The sequence below is a fragment of the Monodon monoceros genome, unplaced genomic scaffold (assembly GCF_005190385.1).
Source record: "Monodon monoceros isolate NGI ecotype Baffin Bay Population unplaced genomic scaffold, NGI_Narwhal_1 Super_Scaffold_12, whole genome shotgun sequence".
In the NCBI taxonomy this organism is placed as follows: Eukaryota; Metazoa; Chordata; class Mammalia; order Artiodactyla; family Monodontidae; genus Monodon; species Monodon monoceros.
In genome coordinates, this window is record NW_021703768.1 from 43,019,009 (window position 1) to 43,037,051 (window position 18,043).

Here is an 18,043-nt window from a genome sequence, read left to right on the forward strand (position 1 = left end):
TTTTTTTTTCTTTTTTTACTTTTAAAATGGGATGCCTCCTAAGTGAATTTTTAAGTTGGTGTCATCTACTTAGAATAGATGCAGAAAGGAAAAGACCTGGGAAATTGGAGAGAGAAACAAACTTTTAATGGTTTTTGTTTGTTTTTAGTCAGAAGATCTAACTTGGTGACATCTTTCCCTTCTGTCTCCATGCAGTAGATTGGATTTGTTGTTGTGTATAAGGATGACTGTGTGGGGTGGGAATTCAGCCAGAAGTTGGACATGCGTGGGGTATTAAGGAGGGTTCAGAAATCAAAAACTTTGCTTATTCCCATGCCTGATATCATGGTCCTAGGCTATCACATTTACCTTTTTCCATCTTTCCAAAAAAATAAATTAACAACCTAAATGCCTAAGAGAGTGCAAAAGACCAGAAGTTAGAGGGAGTAGTCTGTGAGAAGGTTGAAGATGATAATTTTAAAATAATAATAATAATACAGTAATATCCTTCCTCAGTGTTTACAGTGTGCTATACTCTTAGCTAAGTACTTTCCATATGTTCTGTCAGTCTCTAACTATAGCCTTGTGGGGTATGGCTACTATTGTTATCCTCATTTTGTGAGTAAAGAAACTGAAGCACAGAGGTTAAATACAGGAGTTTGGTCAATGGAATAGAATTGAGAGTCCAGAAATAAACCCATATATCTGTGGTCAATTGATTTTTGACAAGTGCTGCTGTGACAGTTGATAGCCACATGCAAAAAAAGTGAATTTGGACCCTTACCTCACACCATATACACAAATTAACTGAAAGTGGATGAAAGTCTTAAACAGCTGAAACCATAAAACTCTGAAGAAAACATAGCTAAAAATCTACATAACCTTAGATTTGGCAGTGGTTTCTTACATAAGATACCAAAAGTACAAGCAACAAAAGAAAAAATAAATAAATTGGATTTTATCTAAACTCTAAAACTTTTGCACTTCAATATATACCAACAATAAAGTGAAAAGAAAACCCACAGAGTGGGAGAAAATATTTGTAAATCATGTATGTGATAAGGGTCTAGTATCCAGAATATATAAAGACCACTTACAACTCAACAACAAAAAACCAAACAATATAATTTCTTTTACTAAACATCTTTATTGGAGTATAATTGCTTTACAATGGTGTGTTAGTTTCTCCTTTATAAAAAAAGTGAATCAGCTATACATATACATATGTCCCCATATCTACTCCCTCTTGCGTCTCCCTCCCACCCTCCCCATCCCATCCCTCTAGGTGGTCACAGGGCACCGAGCTGATCTCCCTGTGCTATGTGGCTGCTTCCCACTAGCTATCTATTTTACATTTGGTAGTGTATGTATGTTCATGCCACTCTCTCACTTCATCCCAGCTTACCCTTCCCCCACCCCGTGTCCTCAAGTCCATTCTCTAGGTCTGCGTCTTTATTCCTGCCCTGCCCCTAGGTTCTTCAGAACCTTTTTTTTCCCCCCATATATATGTGTTATATATGTTTTTCTCTTTCTGACTTCACTCTGTATGACAGACTCTAGGTCCATCCACCTCACTACAAATAACTCAATTTCATTTCTTTTTATGGCTGAGTAATATTCCATTGTATATATGTGCCACCTCTTTATCCATTCATCTGTCAGTGGACACTTAGGTTGCTTCCGTGTCCTGGCTGTTGTAAATACAGCTGCAATGAAAATTGTGGTACATGACTTGTTTTGAATTATGGTTTTCTCAGGGTATATGCCCAGTAGTGGGATTGCTGGATCGTATGGTAGTTCTATTTTTAGTTTTTTAAGGAACCTCCATACTGTTCTCCATAGTGTCTGTATCAGTTGACATTCCCACCAACAGTGCAAGAGGGTTCCCTTTTCTCCACACCCTCTCCAGCATTTATTGTTTGTAGATTTTTTGATGATGCCCATTCTGACCGGTGTGAGGTAATACCTCACTGTAGTTTTGATTTGCATTTCTCTAATGATTAGCGGTGTTGAGTGTCTTTTCATATGTTTGTTGGCAATCTGTATATCTTTGGAGAAATGTCGATTTAGGTCTTCTGGCCACTTTTGGATTGGGTTGTTTGTTTTTTTGATATTGAGCTGCATGAGCTGCTTGTAAATTTTGGAGATTAATCCTTTGTCAATTGCTTCCTTTGCAAATATTTTCTCCCATTCTGAGGGTTGTCTTTTCATCTCGTTTATGTATTCCTTTGCTGTGCAAAAGCTTTTAACTTTCATTAAGTTCCATTTGTTTATTTTTGTTTTTATTTCCATTTCTCTAGGAGGTGGGTCAAAAAGGATCTTGCTGTGATTTATATCATAGAGTGTTCTGCCTATGTTTTCCTCTGAGAGTTTTATAGTTTCTGGCCTTACATTTAGGTCTTTAATCCATTTTGACTTTTACTTTTGTGTGTGGTGTTAGGGAGTGTTCTGATTTCATTCTTCTACATGAAGCTGTCCAGTTTTCCCAGCACCACTTATTGAAGAGGCTGTCTTTTCTCCATTGTATACTGTTGCCTCCTTTATCAGACATAAGGTGACCATATGTGTGTGTTTATCTCTGGGCTTTCTATCCTGTTCCATTGATCTATATTTCTGTTTTTGTGTCAGTACCATACTGTCTTGATTACTGTAGCTTTGTAGTATAGTCTGAAGTCTGGGAGCCTGATTCCTCCAGCTCGGTTTTTCTTTCTCAAGATTGCTTTGGCTATTCGGGGTCTTCTGTGTTTCCATACAAATTGTGAAATTTTTTGTTCTAGTTCTGTGAAAAATGCCAGTAGTAGTTTGATAGGGATTGCATTGAATCTGTAGATTGTGTCGTGTAGTCATTTTCACAATGTTGATTTTCCCAATCCAAGAACATAGTAGTATATCTTTCCATCTGTTTGTTTCATCTTTATTTTCTTTCATCAGTGTCTTATAGTTTTCTGCATACAGGTCTCTTGTCGCCTTAGGTAGGTTTATTCCTAGGTATTTTATTCTGTTTGTTGCAGTGGTAAATGGGAGTGTTTCCTTAGTTTCTCTTTCAGGTTTCATCCTTAGTGAATAGGAATGCAAGAGATTTCTGTGCATTAATTTTGTATCCTACTACTTTACCAAATTCATTGATTAGCCCTAGTAGTTTTCTGGTAGCATCTTTAGGATTCTCTATGTATAGTGCCATGTGACCTGCAAACAGTGACAGCTTTACTTCTTCTTTTCTGATTTGGATTCCTTTTATTTCTTTTTCATCTCTGATTGCTGTGGCTAAAACTTCCAAAACTATGTTGAATAATAGTGGTGAGTTTGGACATCTTATCTTGTTCCTGATCTTAAAGGAAATGGTTTCAGCTTTTCACCATTGAGGACGATGTAGGCTGTGGGTTTATCATATATGACCTTTATTATGTTGAGGTAAGTTCCCTCTATGCCTACTTTCTGGAGGGTTTTTATCATAAATGGGTGTTGAATTTTGTCGAAAGCTTTCTCTGCATCTATTGAGATGATCATATGGTTTATCACACTGATCGATTTGCGTATATTGAAGAATCCTTGCATTCCTGGGATAAACCCCACTTGATCATGGTGTATGATCCTTTTAATGTGCTGTTGGATTCTGTTTGCTAGTATTTTGTTGAGGAGTTTTGGCATCTATGTTCATCAGTGATACTGGCCTCTAGTTTTCTTTCTTTGTGACATCTTTTTCTGGTTTTGGTATCAGGGTGGTGGTGGCCTTGTAAAAAGAGTTTGGGAGTGTTCCTCTCTCTGCTATATTTTGGAAGAGTTTGAGAAGGATAGGTGTTAGCTCTTCTCTAAATGTTTGATAGAATTTGGCTGTGAAGTCATCTGGTGCTGTGCTTTTGTTTGTTGGAAGATTTTTAATCACAGTCTCAGTTTCAGTGCTTGTCTGTTGGTCTGTTTGTATTTTCTGTTTCTTCCTGGTTCGGTCTCGGAAGGTTGTACTTTTCTATGAATTTGTCCATTTCTTCCAGGTTTTCCATTTTATTGGCATAGAGTTGCTTGTAATCTCTCACAATCGTTTGTATTTCTGCAGTGTCGATTGTTACTTCTTCATTTCTCATTCTACTGATTTGAGTCTTCTCTCTTTTTTTCTTCATGAGTCTGGCTAATGGTTTATCCATTTTGTTTATCTTCTCAAAGAACCAGCTTTTAATTTTATTGATCTTTGCTGTCATTTTCTTCATTTCTTTTTCATTTATTCCTGATCTGATCTTTATGATTTCTTTCCTTCTGCTAACTTTGGTGTTTTTTTTGTTCTTCTGTCTCTCATTGCTTTAGGTGTAAGGTTAGGTTGTCTATCTGAGATGTTTCTTGTTTCTTGAGGTAGGATTGTAGTGCTTGCTATAAACCTCCCTCGTAGAACTGCTTTTGCTGCATCCCATAGGTTTTGGGTCATCATGTTTTAATTGTCATTTGTTTCTAGGTATTTTTTTGATTTCCAATTTGATTTCTTTAGTGGTCTCTTGGTTATTTAGTAGTGTATTGTTTGGCCTCCATATGTTTGTTTTTTTGCAGATTTTTTCCTGTAATTGATACCTCGTTCCATAGCATCGTGGTCAGAAAAGATAACTTGAAACGATTTCAGTTTTCTTAAGTTTACCAAGACTTGATTTGTGACACAGGATATGATCTATCCTGGAGAATGTTCCAGGAGCACTTGAGAAGAAAGTGTATTCTGTTGTTTTTGGATGGAAGGTCCTATAAATATCAATTAAGTCCATCTTGTTTAATGTATCATTTAAAGCTTGTGTTTCTTTATTAATTTTCATTTTGGATGATCTGTCCATTGGTGAAAGTGGGGTGTTAAAGTCCCCTACTATGATTGTGTTACTGTTGATTTCTCCTTTTATGGTTGTTAGCATTTGCCTTATGTATTGAGGTGCTCCGATGTTGGTTGCATAAATATTTACAATTATATGTTCTTGGATTGATCCCTTGCTCATTATGTAGTGTCCTTTCTTTTCTCTTGTAACATTCTTTATTTTAAAGTCTATTTTATCTGATATGAGTATTGCTACTCCGGCTTTCTTTTGATTTCCATTTGCATGGAATATCTTTCTCCATCCCCTCACTTTCAGTCTGTATGTGTCCCTAGGTCAGAAGTGGGTCTCTTGTAGACAGCATATGTACAGGTCTTGTTTTTGTATCCATTCAGCCAGTCTGTGTCTTTTGGTTGGAGCATTTAATCTATTTACATTTAAGGTAGTTATCGATATGTACGTTCCTATTACCATTTTGTTAATTGTTTGGGGTTTGTTATTGTAGGTCTTTTCCTTCTCTTGTGTTTCCTGCCTAGAGAAGTTCCTTTAGCATTTGTTGTAGAGCTGGTTTGGTGGTGCTGATTTCTCTTAGCTTTTGCTTGTCTGTAAAGGTTTTAATTTCTCTGTCGAATCGGAATGAGATCCTTGCTGGGTAGAGAGTAATCTTGGTTTTAGGTTTTTCCCTTTCACCACTTTAAATATGTCCTGCCACTCCCTTCTGGCTTGCAGAGTTGCTGCTGAAAGATCTGCTGTTAAACTTTTGGGGATTCCCTTGTATGTTATTTGTTGTTTTTCCCTTGCTGCTTTTAATATTTTTTTGTATTTAATTTTTGATCACTCAATTAATATGTGTCTTATCTTGTTTCTCCTTGGATTTATCCTGTATAGGACTCTGCGCTTCTGGAGTTGACTATTTCCTTTCCCATATTAGGGAACTTTTCAAATATAATCTCTTCAAATATTTTCTCAGTCCATTTCTTTTTCTCCTCTTCTGGGACCCCCTATAATTCGAATGGTGGTGCGTTTAATGTTGTCCCAGAGGTCTCTGAGACTGTCCTCAATTCTTTTCATTCTTTTTCATTTATTCTGCCTGTCGTAGTTATTTCCACTGTTTTATCTTCCAGGTCACTTATCCATTCTTCTGCCTCAGTTATTCTGCTACTGATTCCTTGTAGAGAATTTTTAATTTCATTTATTGTGTTGTTCATCATTGTTTGTTTGCTCTTTAGTTCTTCTAGGTCCTTGTTCAAAATTTCCTGTATTTTCTCCATTCTCTTTCCAAGATTTTGGATTGTCTCTACTATCATTACTTTGAATTCTTTTTCAGGTTGACTGCCTATTTCCTCTTCATTTGTTTGGTCTGGTGGGTTTTTACCTTGCTCCTTCATCTGTTGTGTGTTTCTCTGTTTTCTCATTTTGGTTAACTTACTGTGTTTGGGGTCTCCTTTTCGCAGGTTGCAGGTTCGTAGTTCCTGTTGTTTTTGGTGTCTGCCCGCAGTGGCTAAGGTTGCTTCAGTGGGTTGTGTAAGCTTTCTGGTGGAGGGGACTGGTGCCCATGTTCTGGTGGATGTGGCTGGATCTTGTCTTTCTGGTGGGCAGGACCGTGTGTGGTGGTGTGTTTTGGAGTGTCTGTGACCTTATGATTTTAGGCAGCCTCTCTGCTAATGGGTGGTGTTGTGTTCCTGTCTTGCTAGTTGTTTGGCATAGGGTGTCCAGCACTGTAGCTTGCTGTTCGTTCAGTGGAGCTGGGTCTTAGTATTGAGCTGGAGATCTCTGGGAGAGCTTTCGCCATTTGATATTACGTGGAGCCTGGAAGTCTCTGGTGGACCAGTGTCATTATCTCGTCTCTCCCACCTCAGAGGCACAGGCCTGAAACACGGCCAGAGCACCAAGACCCTGTCAGCCACATGGCTTGTGTTACTGCAAAAATTATCCCGGTCTCAGAACAGTCTCTCTACAGCTTTGAGTGGAATTCAAAGTTCAGTGCAATTCGTGTAAAAACAAGCAGCCCAAGTTCATAGATCACACTGGTTTCCATCCACAGTGTTCAGGGTCCATGGAACTCTTGACCTGCTAGTGTTGGAGGGTCTCCTGCAGGGGCAAGGAGTGGCTTGGCTCACCATGGGGACAAGGACAGTGACCCTAATTTTTCAATGGACAAAAGATCTGAATAGACATTTTTGCAAAGAAGATATATAAGTACATGAGGAAGATATATATAAGTACATTTTTTCATATAAGTACATGAAAAGATGGTCGACATCATTAGGGAAATGCATATCATAACCATAGCAAGATACCTCACACTCACTAGGATGGGTATTTATTTTTTTTAGGTAATTAACAAAATGGTGTGGTTGTTGTAAAAAATAGTTTAGCACTTCCCCAGCAATTTAAATATAGAACTACTGTAAGACCCAGCAATGCCATCCACTCATGGTATATAAGCAAAAGAATTGGAAATACGTTCAAACAAACTGGTGCATGAATGTTCATAGCAGCATTACTCACGGTAGCCAAAAGGTGGAAATAATCCAAATGTCCATCAACTGGTAAACAAAATGGTGTACCCATATAGTGTGATATTATTCCACCATTAAAAGAAATGAAGTACTGATACATGCCACAACATGGATGAACTTTGAGAAGATTATGCTAAGTGAAGGAAGCCAAAGACAGAAGCCACACATTGTATGATTCCATATATATGGAATATCTAGAATAGGCAAATTCATGCAGACAGAAAGGTTGCCGGGGTCTGGTGGAGGAAAGAATGAGTAGTGTTTGCTTAAAGGGTATGGAGTTTTGGGGTAGTGAAAATATTCTAGAACTACATGGTAGTGATGGTTTCATATATTGTTAGTGTACTACATGTCATTAATAGTGAATTTTATGTGTGTTTTACCCAAGTAAAAATAGTGTTTGTTCACAGTGGGAAAGAGGCATAATGGAATGAGTGAGGATGGGAGGTCAGCACTAGCTGCAAGAATTGGAGCAGGGAATGGCATCAGAGATGGTTAGATTAACTAAAAGGACAGTTGCTGAAAGGGGCTAGTGTTTTGGCCACTGACTGAGTAGAGAGATAACTATGGTTGAATTTCCTGTCTTCTGTTTTAGGAGACATAGTCCCAGGTGGTGGAGGAAGCCTGATGACATTAACAAACTGGGTTTTTTGCTGAGTTAAAGCGGCATATTAGAAGATGCAAAATAGTGCTGTCCAGTAGAACTTTCTGTGGAAATATTCTCTCTGTGCTTTTCAGGTAGTGAAGTCAACAGCCACATATGGCTGTTGAGCATTTGAAATGGTGCTACTGCAATTTAAGAGCTAAATGATTAATTTTATTTAATTTTAATTATTTTAAATTTAACTAGCCGCGTAGTGTCTACTAGGTATTATACTGGAAGGTGCTGATATGGAACATTTCTACCATAATACAAAGTTTTACAGTGCTTTGTTTGTTTACAGTGCTTGTTCAACAGTGTAGGTCTACAATTCTCAGAAATAGTCATCTCCCCCTATCCACAGGAGAGAATTAACTTACCAGACAAAACCACTCCAGTTCAGAATCACTTTGAGGTCACAGTGAGTTGGGGAACTGTGAGAAGAAATAGAGAAGGTGAACCTTAATGGGGAAGGGAGAAACTAGACAGCATGTCTTATGGTTGTCTCTGAATCTTTCCCTCAAAGCTTCTAACCTAAGCAGTCTGAATTTGTTCCCTACAATTGTAGTAGTAAAAAAAGATGTATCTTTGGTATAATTTACATAAGATGTATAATTTTGTGATGTTGTATATGTGTTTTATTTACTTACAGAGGTAAAGAACTCAGAAGAACAGTATAATAAAATAGTAATACCAAATGAAGAAAGTGTAGTCATCTATTATAAGATTAGGCAGCAGCTTGCCAAATTGGGTAAAGAAATTGAAGAATATATTCACAAACCAAAATATTGCTTACCATTTCTACAACCAGGTCGTTTGGTAAAGGTATGTCATTATTTTTGTCATAAATTATTTCAATATTTAATATTTTTTGCATGAAGCTTCCAATTTTTTTCTTATCTTGGTAAAATACAGTAGTTTTTTTAATCTATATTAATTTTATTCTTTTACCTGTTTCATGTGGCACTGATTAAGGAAGGAGGGGTCATGTGAAGGCCTTTTAATCGCTACTGATTTTCATTTGGGGGGATATAAATTGAAGTGGACAGTTTTGGAATTAACATGAAATATTTCCAGTTATGAAATGCTGTCCCAGAGTAACACAGTTTTAAGACCTGGATGAATTCATTAGCTATAAAAAAGACCTCAGATATTCTCCAAACAAATACACCATATCATTTTTAACATTTATTTGCCAACTGAGAAATTCCTGTTATTGCTGTTTTGGAATCCCTTGAAATTTGGCAGAGATTTCTTTCTGTAGGGTTAATTTCTTTTTTTTTCTTTTTTTTAAGTTTAACAATGATCTTTCAAAAAAACATTTTATCAGGAAGACTCAAAGTTTTATTAGCCTGTAATGTGGGCATGATATCTAAATTGCCTTTTGGACATAAACATTCCTTTTTACTTGCTTTACTTTCTTTTCAGGTAAAGAATGAAGGAGACGATTTTGGCTGGGGTGTAGTGGTGAATTTCTCAAAAAAATCAAATGTTAAGGTAAACTGTTGTCCTAAAAGTGGAATTGTATGTAAATTTTTAGTGAAATGTTTTTTCAGGCTCAGGAAATTGATCAGATTAGAAATACCATTACCAAAAAAGAAAGAAAGAAATAGCATTACCTTAAGAGAAACTGTAATAAATTCTATATAAGGAATTAATCTTTTGAATAATCATAAATTTTATCCTTAAAGTGGTATGGTTATTTTCCTAACACTATCACAGATTTTAATTTCATGACAGTTTTACATTTATTCTCTGAGTTCACCAGTCCTTTTTATAAATTTACTGTTTAAATTGAATATTAGAAAAAATTAGCATTTGACACTGAAAATTGGAATTTTGATTCAGGTATATGTTAGAGACATAAAAGAAAGAACTTAGGAAAGCTGGTTAATTTTATTTACTCTCTCTACATGAAGGCAATAATAAAGTTGCTTTTGGTCATTATTTATATAAATAATTTGAAGAGATTACGTATACATAAAGTCAAGGATGATTTTGATAATTTGTTAGAAAAATGATTACCTCAAAATTAAATAAGCCTTCCCTTCTATTATATTTTCTTTACCTGCAGTAGGCACTAACCAACAGGTGCCAATATATGACCTCAGGCAGGACATTCTGAATCTTCATGCCTGTTTTTTCTTTTCTTTAAAATGAAGGGTTTGCATGAGATGATCTCATGATTTTGTTGTCATTAACTTCTTTGTCCCGCCTATGTGTAAAGGCAATTAAGAATTAAGCTTTGGGATTGAAAGTTAGTCCTGAAATATGTAAATGAACTTTGAGATACTGAAGCCATTTGTTGTGGAGAAATAATTAAGTTCATAGGTTTGTGATAGGACTTTTGATTAATGATCTATGATTAATCCCACTGAATAGATTATTACCATTTTCATAATTTACAGGAATGTTTTTCAAAGTATTGTCACACTCATTGTCTCATTTGATTCTAATTTAAGAAGCATTCATTGACCATAGACACAATTCCTGTACTCATTTTATGAACAGAGGCAAGCAGATAATGAAAATTTAAGGCAGATTATGAAATACTTCAGTAAAGATATAAGCAAAGTGCATTTGGAGCAGGAGGAGGAAGAAATTTTGTCTGAGCTATTAGAGATGGCACCTGAGAAGGAAGAGAATGTAAAATTTTAAATGGAACCTTGAACACTATGTAGAATTTCATTTGATGGATATTCACTGGTGGAAGTAGTATGCAGCAGGCACAGAACATTTCAGGTGAAGGGAAAGAGTAAAATAAAAAGTATTGAGGTTAATCATGGAAAGTATTTAAAATACAGATTTTGAGTATGTTGGGTCTAGATTTAAATATTTGAAAGCAGTGGCAGGCCACTGAAGGTTAATCGCTGGTTGATTGGTTTGCTTGGGGTTTTTTTTTTCTTCCAGTTTTATTGAGATACAGTTGACATACAGCATTATATAAATTTAAAGTGTACAATGTAATGATTTGACTTACATACACCATGAAATGATTACCACAGTACATTGAGTGAACACCCATCATTGCATATACATACATTAAAGAAATTTAAAAACTCTTTTTTCCTTGTGATGAGAATTCTTAGCATTTACTCTCTTAACTTTCATGTATAGCAGCACTGTTATGTTATAATTATATTATAACATTATAGTTAATGGCACTGTTGATTACATTTATCATGTTGTACGTTATATCCCTAGTATTTATTTATCTTATAACTAGAAGTTTATATCTTTTTATTACTTTCATCTAATTCCCCCTTCCCCTACCTCTGCCTCTGGAAACCACAAATCTGATCTCTCTGTCCATGAGTTTGTTTGTTTTGGGAGCATAATTGACTGACAACACTGTTAGTTCCTATTATACAACATAATGATATATTCTGTACATTTCAAAATGTTCATAGTGATAATTCTAGTTGTCACCAGGAAAAGATATTACATAGTTATAGACTATATTCCCCACACTGTACATTTCTTGCCTGTGACTCATTTATTTAGTAACTGAAAGTTTGTACCTCTTAATCTCCCTCACCTATTTCTCTCCTCCTCCCCTCCCCTTCCCTCTGGCAGCCATCTTTTCTCTGCATCAGTGACTCTGTTTCTGTTTGGTTATGTTTGTTCACTCGTTTTGTTTTTCATATTCCACATTTAAGTGAAGTCATCTAGTATTTGTCATTCTGTATCTGGCTTATTTCATTTAGCATAATACTCTCCGGGTCCATCCATGTTGTTGGAAATGGCAAGGTTTCATTCTTTTTCATGGCTTAGTAATATTCCTGTGTGTTTGTGTGTGTGTGTGGGAGAGAGAGAGACATTTTCTTTCCTCTATTGATTGCACTTGGGTTGCTTCCATATCTTGGCTATTATGAGATATACAGTAATACTGCAAGGAACATAGGCATGCATATATCTTTTTGAATAATAGTATTTTTGTTTTCTTCAAATAAATACTCAGGAGTGGAATTGCTGAATCATTTGGTAGTTATATTTTCACTTTTTTGAGGAACCGCCATACACTTTTCCATAGTGGCTGCACCAGTTTGCATTCCCACCAACAGTGCACAGGGGTTCCCTTTTTTCCATATCCTCACCAACATTTATATTTCTTGTCATTTTGTTAATAGTCACTCTGTCAGGTGTGAGGTGAATAGCTTATTGGGGTTTTGATTTGCGTTACCCTTATGATTAGTGATGTTGCATCTTTTCGTGTACCTGATGGCCATCCTGATGACTTCTTTGGAAAAACATCTACTCAGGCCCTCTGCCATTTTTTAATAAGGTTGTTTGGTTTTTTTGATGTCGAGTTTTGTGAGTTCTTTGTATATTTTGGATATTAACCCCTTATTGGATATATCATTTGCAGATATTTTTTCCCATTAAGTCGGTGATCTTTTAGTTTTGTTCATAGTTTCCTTCACTGACTAAAACCTTTTCAGTTTGATTTAGTCCCATTTGTTTATTTTTGCTTTTGTTTTCCTTGCCTGAGGAGACAGATCCAAAAAATATTACAAAGACCAGTGTCAAAGACTTTACTGCCTGTGTTTACTTCTGGAAGTTTTATGGTTTCACACATTACATTTAAGTCTTGAATCCATTTTGAATTTATTTTTGAGCATAGTGTGGGAGAGTAGTCTGGTTTGATTCTTCCATGTGTAGCTGTCCAGTTTTCCAAACACCATTTGTTGAAGAGGCTGCCTTTTCCCCATTGTATATTCTTGCCTCCTTTGTCATAGATTAATTGCCCATATAATAGTGTGAGCCCATTTTCTGGACTCTGTTCTGTTCCATTGATCTATGTGTCTTTTTTTTAATGCCAGTACCTTGCTGTTTTGATGACTGTAGCTTTGTAGTATAGTTTTGAATCAGGGAGTATAATACCTCCAGTTTTTGCTCTTCTTTCTCCAGGTTGTTTTTCTTAAGATTGTTTTGGCTCTTTGTGGTCTTTTGTGTTTCCATACATATTTTAGAATTATTTGTCCTAGTTATGTGAAAAATGCCATTGGTATTTGATAGGGATTGTTTGGAAACTATAGATTGCCATGGGGAATATGGTCATTTTAACAATATTAATTCTTCCAGTCTACGATTACAATATTCCTTTCCATCTGTTCATGTTGTCTTCAATTTCTTTCATTACTGTCATGCACTTTCCCTATAGTATAGTGTAATTTTATTATGGTACAGGTCTTTTACCTCCTTAGTAAGATGTAGTCCTAAGTATTTTATTCTCTTTGGTGCAGTGGTGCAATTGTGAATGGAATTGTTTTCTTGATTTTTCTTTCTTTGTTAATGTATAGAAGTGCAGCAGATTTCTGTATATTAATCTTGTATCCTGCAACTTTACTGAATTCATTGATGAGTTCTAGTAGTTTTTGGTGGCATCTTTAGGATTTTCTATGTATAGTGTCATGTCATCTGCAAACAGTTAAAGTTTTACTTCTTCCTTTCCAATTAGGATTCCTTTTATTTCTTTCTCTTGTCTGATTGCTGTGGCTAGGACTTCCACTACTGTGTTGAATAGAAGTGGCAAGAGTGGACATCTTTGTTTTGTTCCAGGTCTTAGAGGAAATGCTTTCAGCTTTTTTACCATTGAGTATGATGTTAATTGTGGATTTGTCATATGTGGCCTTTATTATGTTGAGGTATGTTCCCTCTGTATCTGCTTTGTTGAGAGTTTTTATTGTAAATGGGTGTTGAATTTTATCAAAAGCTTTTTCTGCATCTATTGAGAAGATCATGTGATTTTTATTCTTCAGTTTGTTAATGTGGTGTTTCATTGACTGATTTGTGGATATTGAACTGTCCTTGTATCCCTGAGATAAATCCCACTTGATCTCAGCTTTGGTCTTTTTAATGTAGTATTGAATTTGGTTGGCTAATATTTTGTTTAGGATTTTTGCATTTATGTTCTGCAGTGATATTAGCTTCTCATTTTTTTTGTGATATCTTTGGTTTTGGTATCAAGGTGGTGATGGCCTTGTAGAAGGAATTTGGAAGTGTTCCTTCCTCTACAATTTTTTGGAATAACTTGAGCAGGATAGTTGTTAACTCTTCCCTAAATGTTTACTAGAATACACCTGAGATGCCATCTTGCACATCTTCACTTTCTTGGCGATGTTCTTTAAAGCATGAAAGTTTTAAATTTTGATATAATCCAATTTCTTTTGTTGTTGTTGTTACTTAGGCTTTTGATGTCATATATAAGAAACCACTGCCAACATCAAGACCATGAAGATTTACCCCTATGTTTTTTTCTAAGTTTTATAGTTTTAGCTCTTAACATTTAGGTCTTTGTTCCGTTTTGAGCTGATTTTTATATGTGACTTAAGATAAGAATCCAACTTTTTTCTTGTCCTAGGACTATTTGTTGGAAAATTCTTTTCTCATTAAATTATGCTGGCTGGCACCCTTGTCAAAACTCAGATGATCATGGACATACGATTTTATTTCTGGATTCTCAGTTCTGTTCAGTTGATCTGTATCTTTATCCTTATGCCAGTACCATACTGTCTGTATTACTGTATCTTTGTAGTTAAGGTTTGAAGAAATGGATTGGTAAGACCTCCACCTTTATTCAAGATTGTGTTGTTGGCTATTCTGTGACCCTTGCAAGTCCATGTGAATTTTATTATCTGTCAATTTCTACAAAGAAGTTAGCTGGGATTCTGATAGGGATTTCATTTAATCTTTAGATCATTTTGGAGAGAGTATTGTCAGCTTACAGCTCTTGAGTCTTTCGATTGTGAACATGGGAAGTTTTCCCATTTTTTAAGATCTTTTGAAATTGCTTACAACAGTAATTTGTTTTCCAAGTATAAATTTTGCACTTCTTTTGTTAAATTTATTCCTGAATATTTTAATCTTTTGATGTTAATCATAAATGGAATTGTTCTTTTGATTTCATTTTTTAATATTTCATGGCAAGTATATATTAACACAGTTGACTTTATGTATTGATCTTGCATTCCGTAACTTTGCTAACTTTATTAGTTCTAATAGTGGGTTCTTTAGGATTTTCTTGTCTGCAAATAGAGGTGGTTTTACTTCTCCCTTTCCATTCTGGGTGCATTTTATTTCCTCTTTTTGCCTAATAGGCCTAGCTAGAACCTCCAGTACAATATTGATGGAGCAGATGCCCTTGTCTTTTTCCTAATCTTGAGGTGGGGGGATCATTCACTCTTTCACCATTAAGTATGTTTTCATAAGTGTCCTTTATTGAGTTGAGGAAGTTTCCTTCTTTTCCTAGTTTGTTGAGTGTTTTTGTCATGAGAGTTGTTTTTTGTCAGATGCTTTTTATACGCCTATTCAAATAATCATGTGGTTGTTTTTTATTCTCTTTTGTGTTTAATCTGATGAAGTATATTATATTAATTGATTTTCAAATACTAAACCAACTTTGGATTCCTGGGATGAATCGTATTTGTTCATTCTCTGTTATCCTTTTTCTGTGTTAATGGATTTGGTTTGCTAATATGTTGTTAAAGATATTTGCACCCATATTCAAAGGAGATAATGGTTTGTAGTTTTCTTTTCTTTTGCTGTCTTTCCCTGGGTTTGGTATCAGGGTAATGCCTGCCTCACATAATGAGTTAGGAAGCGTTCCCCTCCTCTTCTATTTTTTGGAGGAGTTCTTTAAGAATTTATATTAATTATTTAAATATTTGGCTGTGATGTTACCTGCCTGGGCTTTTCTTTGTGGATTGTTTATTGATTGTTAAATCAGTTTCTTTATTTGTTATAGGTCTGTTCAGTTTGTCTGTTTCTTCTAGAAACAGTTTCAGTGATTTGTCTTTTTAGGAATTAATCAATTTCATCTAAGTTACCTAATTTAGTGGTGTACAGTTGTTCATAATATTGCTTTATAATCCTTTTTATTTCTGTAAAGTTGTTGGTAATGTCTCCTCTTTCATTTTTTTTTAACATCTTTATTGGAGTATAACGCTTTACAATGGTGTGTTAGTTTCTGCTGTATCACAAAGTGAATCAGCTATACGTATACATATATCCCCATATCCCCTCCCTCTTGCTCTCCCTATCCCACCCCTCTAGGTCACAAAGCACCGGGTTGATCTCCCTGTGCTATGTGGCTGCTTCCCACTAGCTATCTGTTTTACATTTGGTAGTGTATATATGTCCATGCCACTCTCTCACTTCATCCCAGCTTACCCCCCTCTTTCATTTCTGATTTTGATAATTTTAATCTTTCACCTAGCTAGAGGTTTATCAGTTTTGTTCATCTCAAAGAATCAGCTCTTGGTTTCATTGATTTTTCTTTATTTTTCAGTTTCATTAATTTCTGCTCCTTTATTTATAATCTTTATCATTTCCTTCTATCTCCTAGCTTTAGACTTAGTTTGCGGTTCTTTGTCCATTGTCTTAAAGTGGAAGATTAGGTTATTAATTTGAGATTTTCTTCTTTTATAGTACATTTATACCAATGTCTTTTATAAGACATTTATACCAATAAATTTCCATCTGCAAGGATTTTAGCTGCATAAATTTTGGCATATTGTGTCTTCATTTTCATTCATCTCAAAGTATTTTTTAATTTCCCTTTCGAGTTCTTCTTTGACCCATTGGTTATTTAAGAATGTGTTTATTTCCATATATTTGTGAATTTCCTAAATTTCTGTCTGCTTTTGATTTCTAATTTCATTCTGTTGTTGAGAACATACTTGATATTATTTCATTCCTTTTGAATTTAGTGAAGTTTGTGCAGTGACCTAACATGTCCTCTCCTGCAGAATGTTTCATGTATAGTTCAGAAGAATGTATATTCTGTTGAGGTGAGATGTTCTTTAGGTATCTGTTAGGTCTAGTTTTTTTTAGAGTGTTGTTCAGGTCTTCTGTTTCTTTCCTTGCAGATCCTTCTATCTAGTTGTTTTATTCATTGTTAAAAGTGGGGTATTGAAGTCTCTTAACTATTATTGTTGAAATGTTATTTCTTCATTTCTGTCAATTTTTGCTTCATGTGTTTTGTGTTCTGCTAAAGTGTGTTTCATCTTATGATTAGTATAGCCTACTTCAGCTTTCTTTTGATTGTTGTTCATATGCTATATCTCTTTCCATCTTTTTTACTTTGAGTCTTTTTCGTATCAATGAATTTAAACTATGTCTCCTATAGACAGCATGGTTGGATATTGTTTTATCTAATCTGAAAAATCTCTGCCTATTGATTGGGCTGCTTAATCCATTCACATTTAATGTTATTATTGGTATGACTAGATTGATGGCTGTCTTTTTTTGTTTTCTATGTGTCATTTCTTTTTTTGTTTTTCTATTCCTCCTTTAGTGCTTTCTTTTGCATTGAGTACCTGTTTTCTAATGTGACATTTTAATTTATTTCATGGGCTTTTTTCTCTACCTATATTTTTTGTTATTTTCTTAGTGGTTGCTAGGGCTTTCCATATACATATTAACATAATAGAATAAGCTTCAGATTTATACTAACTTAATTCCAGTTAGATATAGAAACATTACTCTTTTATGCCTCTGTTCCATTTTCCCTCTTTTTGTGGTATATATGTTATAGATATTATACCTATAAATGTTACAAACCCAACAATACATGTTATAATTATTACTTTATATAATGTTATAACTTTTAAAGAAGCTTAGAGGAGAAAGGAGAGTAAGTATATATTTATAATTTCTGTTATATTAACCTTATTTATCATTTCTGGTTGTCTTTCTTAATTCCTATGAATTCAACTTACCATCTAGATTTACTGACTTAGCCCAATACTACTTTGCTCCCACCTACTTTCTTTGTTTTATTATAGGCAAATATACTACATTTCTGTTATAGGCTCAACAGTCTCAACAATTCGATATATACATTTTGTTTTATATAATTAGTTTTTAAGTCATTTAAGAGAAAAGGAAATAGTCAATTATTTTGTCTTTTATAATTACCTTTACCAGAGTTGTTTCTTCATGTGGATTCAATATTATGACTAGTGTCACTTACTTTCAGCCTCAAGAACTTCCTTTAGTGTTTTCTGTAAAGCTGGTATGCCAGCAAAACATTCTCTCCGTTTTTTTGTTTATTCGGGAATGTTTGTTTTTGAACGATAACTTTGCCTGCGTATAGATTACTTGGTTAAGAGGTTTATTAT

General features: G+C 34.9%; 1 protein-coding gene across 3 annotated transcripts in view; it reads left to right on the forward strand.

Annotated features, from left to right (window-relative positions):
* The window catches only part of MTREX (Mtr4 exosome RNA helicase), a 137,816-nt gene that overhangs the window by 71,158 nt on the left and 48,615 nt on the right, over positions 1 to 18,043 (forward strand). For all 3 annotated transcript variants that reach the window (XM_029216471.1, XM_029216473.1, XM_029216472.1), the window contains 2 exons: positions 8,572 to 8,744; positions 9,348 to 9,416. In XM_029216471.1, the coding sequence (XP_029072304.1) occupies positions 8,572 to 8,744; positions 9,348 to 9,416 (242 nt within the window). The remainder of the gene's footprint in view (positions 1 to 8,571; positions 8,745 to 9,347; positions 9,417 to 18,043) is intronic.